Here is an 8,023-nt window from a genome sequence, read left to right on the forward strand (position 1 = left end):
TCCAGGGTCACATCTGAGAACTTTCATTTCACAACAACAATAAATCATTATTTTAGTTATTGTGTTTCAAATCACGCGCAGCAGGACAAACCTCAAAGGTGTGCAGCACATGTCTGCAGACTTCAGTCAGGCTGTTCAGGCCGCTGCGCAGAGGCTCAGACGCTGCGATCCCGTCTGCACAGCATCAGAGAGATAATGAACACAGGGATCACAGATCTAGCGATACTCCTGGGGCTGTGTCATAAAACTAGCTTACCAAATAAGCCGGGCTTGTTTCAGTTAGTCTGACTTGGTTTCCAAAAGCAAAATGACCAAAGCTTAAGCTCAGGAATGCATTAATATTACTTGCCGCTGACTCTCTCACATACACATTATTTTACTTTATTATCAGTCCAGAAATAAAAGTATACAGAATATGCAACTTAAATCACATAAATAAAAATTTAGGCTACAACCAACTGTATTTAATGCATTGCGCCCGAGATTTAATTACCTTTTTTTTTTTTTTATGAAAACATTTTACAAGTGCTGCTATCATAAAAATACACTTGTATGTAGGATTAAAATTCTACATATGTCACATTTAATGTCCAACAACAAATGGAAATATAATGCAAAAATTTATATATTTGCATGACTTTCTAACATTTAGAAAGAGTCCGAAATTTTCGTATGTGTATTTTCGTATTCGTCATCCTTTCCTATCAAAATGCTTGTTAGGGATGCGAAAAACACATCGAAATCGAACCTGATCCGTTTTTTTTTTTTAGGTTAAGTAAGGTTTTGGACTTTAATCCTCACTTTTCTTAGTGTCTATTATGAAACAGCCCCCTGTTCTGTTCACTGAAATAAACATGCGGCATATCTGGGATTCAGTCACACAAGAGAAATTCTTCCACTAGGATGATTTTAACTGGGGGAAAAGCTCAATAATAGTTTTAAATCTACTTTTCCTTTCTTTTAAAGAGTGATCAAATGTAGGATTTGTGGGATTTCAATATTCAATGAGCTTACGCTGATTTTTAACATCTCATCTAAAATTAATTTTTAGTCTTAAAACCGTGAAAAGATCAAATTTTCCTAAGAACCTAATCATGTTTTATTTGCTGTGTGTGTAGCATATTCTGTTTATTCATCTATCATTCCGTCGAGCACTTCAGAGAACAACTACACTAAGTTTACATTATAAATGTAAATCACAACTGACTGAGGCTCAACGTGAGAGTGTTTCACATCATGATCTGAAAACAGCTTTATTGCACATCAGCACCAAACCACAATTAGAAGAACTAGACTTTGAGAATGACACTTTTTATTTTATTTACTACTATTTTAAAGTATTTGATTTGCAGCAGTTAAAAAGCATCTGATCATAGGGATGCGGACATGTATGTCATTTAATGTGGTTGTGTTATGTCATATGGATTTTTATTTATTTATCTATTTTTTTCAAGGATTGCTTTGGCAAGCTTTTTTTAAACTCCTTAAATTCTAATCAAACTTTGTTTTGGCCTGACTTTGTTTGAAATGACATTCTTTGATTTCACATGAAGTATATCTGGGTCTTCAGCGCTATTCTGATTTCACTTATATGTTACTAGAGATGCATAAGTGCTTACAAGAAACAGCCTGAGCTTCAATAACTGCACCGCATCTTCATTCTGATGCTTGATAATCAGTGCTTTGCATGACAAAAAAAAGATGGGAAACAATCATAGATACCACAAGGCTATAACGCTGCACTAGAGGAATTATGATTATATTACTCATTTTGAGTGTTTTAGTTTCACTGCTTCAATACTGCACTAATGGAACTGATAAGAGCTATGCCATTTCTAAACAAAACCAAGTGAGAGCTGCTGTGTTTCAGCTCTGTGCTACAGAAAGATGGGTATGATTATATGTGTTAGTGTTTCAGCTCTGTGTTTCAGATATGAAGCAGTCTCTCACCTCGCGTCTGAATGCGGAAGTTGATCTTGCTTTCTGACGGGTGTGTGATGCTGTAGCCACAGAACTCCACGTCCTGACTGCAGAAACAAACCACACGCCTCAGACTACACACTGCTGACACACACACACACACACACACGCACACACGCACGCACACACACACACACACTCCTCTGCTGATACACAGATGCAAACAGGTGAGAAGATCCACACACAATTTCTTTTGAAGACATTTGCTTTACATGCTCTTTTGTAGATACTTTAAGGTTTTTTTTAAATTAGGGGTTCAAGCAGGTAGTGCTGAAACCCTATTGTAATTGTAAGGATTTGTATTATTATTTTTCCGCCGTAAAACTGATCGTGCAGACCAAACCGAAAGGCCTAGAGACTCAATTTGGGGAGACCTGACAAAGACTCACACCAATCGGCCAATAGGGGGCGCTACAGTGAACAAAAATGTGAAATCGCTCATATCTCCTAGACCGTTTGTCATAGACTCAAAAATATTTATACTTTTGGAATCCTTGGGTCAAGGCGGACAAAAACCTAGAAAGTCAGATTCGCTCTACGAGGTCCGGTTTTCCCGCCATTTTGAAGTAAATTAAAAACCTACTTTCGTGAACTAGTCCTAGGTTTTTCGGCTGATCGAAACCAAACCACTGCAGAAATATTCTCTGGACAGTGAATATCAATAATTATCATTGAAATATTATCATATTGAAATTTTGACTCACCGTCGCATAGGGACGCCAAAACATTCATAAGGGGCGGGGCCAATTTTACTAAAATGACTATAACTCATGAACAGAATGAGATATCTTCACCAAACTTGGTACGCCTGTGTAAGAGCTCAATCTTTGGTCAAAAAAAAAATAATGCACAGCTCTGCCACTTGGTGGCGCTATAATGGAAAAAACATAAAAATGCCTATAACTACGCAAGCATTAGTCCAATTGATCCGAAAATTGGTATGCAGTGTCTTTGTCCAATGTGCCATAAGTGTCTATGAGGACATTGGCGTATCTCAAAAAACATGGTTGCCATCGGCCAATGAAGTTTGAGCACTTATTAGACAAGGTTAACGGAGGCAGATCAAAACGAAACTCGGTGGGCATGTTCGACCCATGGCCCTAAAGATCTGTAAGAATTTTGAAAGAAATCGGCCACTAGCGGGCGAAATTGCATTTTTCAAGTTCATAAATGATTGTATAAGGCATGATTTTTCACACATACACTCAATCTTCATATCATTTGATAGATCTCTTCATGCTGAGAAACTTTGCCTCAAGAACCACTTCTGTCAATCAAATCTTTCATTAATTATTCTCCATTGTATTAAAAACCTACTTTTGCGAACTAGTCCTAGGTTTTTCGCTCAATCTCGGTCAAACCACTGCAGAACAATTCTCTGGACTCTCTAGATCAATAATTATTTTTTTTTGTTTAGCTATAACGGGGTCATTTAGAAAAGGGGCTTGGCCATATATACCCAAAAGCCTATAAAACCTAAACAAAAACTCAAAATTGTACGAAACTTGGTGAAAACATTTGGCAGATAACTCTTAACAATCATGCAAAGTGTCATCAAGATTGGACCATAGGTGGCGCTATAACTGCTATGCAGGCTATTTAAGACAATATTGGCTGATTAGACCTAAAATGCTAAATGTTTGCCCTCTCTCTCTCTTCACCGTTCCCACATCTCAGACCTCAAATACTTAAAATATTACCCTTTTTAGACATAGTTTTTTTTTTAAGTAAAGAGTAGTGCTGTCAAACGATTAATTGCATCCAAAATAAAAGTTTTTGTTTACATAATATATGCGTGTGTACTGTGTATATTTATTATGTATATATAAACACACACACACATACAGCATATCTTTTGAAAATATTTACATGTATATACATTTACATTATTATATTTTATATTATATATAAATATATTTAATATATAAACATAACTAGGTTTGCAAAGGGGTGGAAAATTTCCGGTAAATTTATTTCCGAAATTTACTGGAAATTTTTCACCTTTTTGCAACCCTAAACATAACACATTTTTCTTAAACATACATGCATGTGTGTGTATTTATATATATATATATATTGAGCTGAAGCTTGACTTTGCAAATTTAAAATCGCAAATCAAATCGCAATCGCAATATCTGTCAAAAAAATCGCAATTTGATATTTTCCCCCAAATCGCACAGCCCTAATTAGCACTCATCTCGGCAGAAACGTCTCATTGATGTCACGAAGGCAATGCTAAACGAGGGAGAGCCGATCGAAAGCAGACGCGAGTCGTGTTTAGTCTGACCTCTTCATGATCATGTATCGGAGCGAGTTTCCCAGCGTGTGATCCTCTTCTTGAAGCACAAACGTCACACAGCCCTCGTCTGCGCCGTCCGTCCGCACCTGAAACACAAACATCACCCATCTGCACTCCAGAGTCACAGAAACACACGGCTGCTGATCATGCACCAAACAATACATTATTCACACAGAATGCCCACATTATCACAGTTGAGAAAAAGAACTCGGAGTTAAACTGTGTCAGAACTAATTCAGCTTGATGATGTCGGATAACTTTGATAGAAAGGTATGTAATGAATTCAGCTGAACACAATTAGATAATACCAATTTAGCTCAACTAATTACCAAGCAATGCTTCATTCTGTTCAGTCTGTGGTGGAAAAACATCGCATTAGCAATTAAAGAAAAACATGCTCAGGTCAAAGCTTCTGAATAATTTTAGGTCCCAAATTTTACCGTTAGTTTTGGGTATAATATGTCACGGTTTACTTTATTTTGCTATCCTCACTTACATAAATGAACTATAGTGTCCTGCACCCACTAGTACAATAAAATATAAAAAATTATATCTGCTCTCTGAATAATTTTTGGGTTGACTGTATGCATGCATGTATGTATCAGCAACAATAGCTATATTCATGGCAACATTAACAGTATCATTTCCATACATCATTTACAACAATATAACATTTTCTTAAGAAGCAGTCGCTACAAAAACATACAAGTAACAGCAACAGAACTGATACAATCAGATAGAATCTTTCAATTTAATCAGTGAGAAAAATTCTAAAGTTCTTCCTGGAAAGACCTTCTTAAAAATGTCTTTTAGCATATTTTCTGAGTGAAATATGAATGAGTGAGTCTTGAATGTGCAATTCTTGTATAAACGACCCGTCATATCTATTTCAAAACAGTAGTTACTTCTTTCATTTACTACTGGATTCACCTCATATAGTTTGTTGTATATGCATTAATTCCAAACCATTCACCGTGTATTATTAATGCACATATTTTTATTATTTCTCATAAACTGAAGCCAAGCGCTTTGTTTCAGGGCAGAAGAACCGTTTCGGGTTGAGAAGTTTTCACAGCTGGGTTTTTTTTAAGAGCAACTACTTTCGGATGCAACAAGTGTTTGTGACATTCTCTACAGATTAAACTGAGTTTTTAAATCTGAATAATCTTCACATGACTGAACTAGAGCTGCAACACTGTTTTTTTATGACTGATTCATTGATCACTTGATTTGATAAATTGGAATTTTATTTTATTTTTTTATTACTTAAAAAACACATTATTCCACATGCATAATGTTGTCCTCCAAACAATGTGCAAATTGAAGGCTATGAAAACAAACATGAATGTACAGTATCTCTGCTATCCACCTTAACTTTAATTCAACTATTATATTGGCTGAACAAAACAGCTTGTGATGTTGCAAACTGATATTTCTTATCTTCTTTGAATGCATTGTTGTAATTATGAACACTGGTTTGTAGCACTAATAGTGTTAACAGTTATGTTTCTAGTTATTTACCCGTAACTGCTAATGAATCACTTCTGCTTGGCAAAATAACGTGAATGACTTTATGTGCAAAATAAGGGTTAACATATAAATATCATGTTCCAAGACAAAAACACTTGCTTTTAAAAATTAAAAAACAGGCTACAACTTTAAAATGTAAAAGTTAAAATTGCTAAATTAAAAACTGAAATAAATGAACACAAACTAATGGCGTTTGGTCTCGTACTGTATCGCGTACCTTGTCAGTGTCGTGCGCTTTGCTTGGCCATTTGTTGTGATAAACAGGAAAGTGTGTCCAGCTGAATTCAATTTGAGTTTTGTTAAACTCTAAATGTTAGCACATTCGTTCATCTGCACATAGTAATATTACATATGATTTTTGCATATGATAATCATTTACAGTTACTGCTCTAATACAATAACTTGTGCCGGAGGAAGAATTGTACACCTACATGGAATGTCTAATTCTAGTTTTCATTTATTTTACTGACAACCCCATTTATATATATATATATATATATAAAGTAGGCCTAATATTTATCTACAAATAGTATTTGTTTTCTGTTTTAAGTTATGCGTTCGCCTCTGTTGCCTTGAGTTCGCTCATCTGGGTTATACAGCATTTATATATTCTCTTGAAGCTAAATTATAAAGTTTCGCGACGTTGGCAAGTCAATACTATTAATGTAGATCTGGTACATTTGTTTTGTGTTAGTATAATGTTGATCTGCTCTGGAAACACGAGGAAACCCGCACTGTAGCGACACGGTCTACTATAACAACACTCAGAACTGCCGCATTTGACCCAGAATTGTCCGTAGAGGATGCGAAGTCTTCTATATTGACATATAATAAAATCATAAAAACAGAATGCGTCAATAATGAAGTTTGATTTACCATCTCCAGCGCGTGTTTCTGTGCGGGCTCCGCCATGCTGCCGCTGCGCGTCCTACTGCGCATGCGCAGCTCTGACTATGCCTCCGTCCGACTGCGCATGCGCGGCTCTGACTCCAACTATCTCATCTCGCATCTCAGCAGGACCTTCCTGGTTAAATAAGTAAATAAATAATTAATAATAAAAAAAAATATGTATTTTGTTTAAGAATTGGGAAAACAAGCATAATACATTTCGATAATTACTTAATGGTTAAAAAGCATATGGTCAGACCCTCCTTTAGCCCACACTGAAACCAAGGGCCCGTCCCCATATACCCACAGCTGCGGTCTGCTCATGTTTACATGACGCTCTTCCTGTATTTGTGTTCCAGTGCACATGAAGACCACAAGTGTGATGATGGGACAGAGGTCAATGCGGTAAAACAAAAGTTTTTAGAGAGCTTAATTCACACATTTTAATTTCCAGTGCTTTGCACATTAACATAAACGTCTAAATGTCTGTTCATTGGTATGTATGCGACAGATGACAGAATTTAATGGTGGTGCATAAGTGCTAGATGCAAACTCTTTACAAAGTACACATACTCATCTCTGCACCAATAAAATGTGCAACACATAACACTTTACTAGTTAGTCTGGTGTTGGTGTGAAAGGTTGGAAATGCCACGAAAATCAATAAAAATGTCCCCAAGATCAAGAAATGAATCGTCCCTGTATGACTTTGTCGCATCACAGAGTTTGTGTTGTATTATTAATACCAATCTATTTTCAAGATTATTGGAAGTAATGTTACTATATCATGTACACTCTGCAATCTCTATGTGATTTCAAGTTTTTGTATTTGTTTGACAAGTAATCTTGTATTGCATTGTGATTAACATTTATGAAATTGTAATTGCATTGTAAATACATTTTTGACACCTCTCTCTCTCTCTCTCAAAAAAAAAAAAGGTGCATATGTCATGCATACTTGCACGTATATTTATCTGAATTTAAGAATTTGACAAGATAATACATACATTCATTATGGTTAGGAATGAATCTGTCTTAAAGGGGTCATAGGATGCTACATGCAGAAGTCACTGAAGACGCAGTGGATTATGTTTGTTTCTGAAGGGAATGCGCCCCCGATCTACATAAATGCGTCTATGTTCGCACGAATCATTCGCAATCCAGCTTCACCAACAGAAGAAGTGAGTGTAAGGTTTTTTTAACGAATCATGGCAATTCGCCTTTCCTAATAATGTGCTAATTAGCAAGTTTCACAATGAATGCGGCTGACATAAACAGTCTCTCAGAGAGCGGCTCGGAAGAGAGGGGCGGGGTCAGCAGAGCTCA

The 8,023-nt window shown here is 36.2% G+C and overlaps 1 protein-coding gene across 1 annotated transcript in view; it reads right to left on the bottom strand.

The window, feature by feature from the left end:
- polr1d (RNA polymerase I and III subunit D) overlaps positions 1–8,023 on the bottom strand; it is a 13,262-nt gene that overhangs the window by 932 nt on the left and 4,307 nt on the right. The window contains exons 2-5 of the mRNA XM_016569332.1: positions 6,686–6,833; positions 4,268–4,365; positions 1,951–2,027; positions 92–174 (exon numbers count right to left, since the gene is read on the bottom strand). Of these exons, the coding sequence (XP_016424818.1) occupies positions 92–174; positions 1,951–2,027; positions 4,268–4,365; positions 6,686–6,748 (321 nt within the window). The 5' untranslated portion in view covers positions 6,749–6,833. The remainder of the gene's footprint in view (positions 1–91; positions 175–1,950; positions 2,028–4,267; positions 4,366–6,685; positions 6,834–8,023) is intronic.

This window comes from Sinocyclocheilus rhinocerous, unplaced genomic scaffold (genome assembly GCF_001515625.1).
Source record: "Sinocyclocheilus rhinocerous isolate Xijiao unplaced genomic scaffold, SAMN03320098_v1.1 scaffold1402, whole genome shotgun sequence".
Lineage (NCBI taxonomy): Eukaryota > Metazoa > Chordata > Actinopteri > Cypriniformes > Cyprinidae > Sinocyclocheilus > Sinocyclocheilus rhinocerous.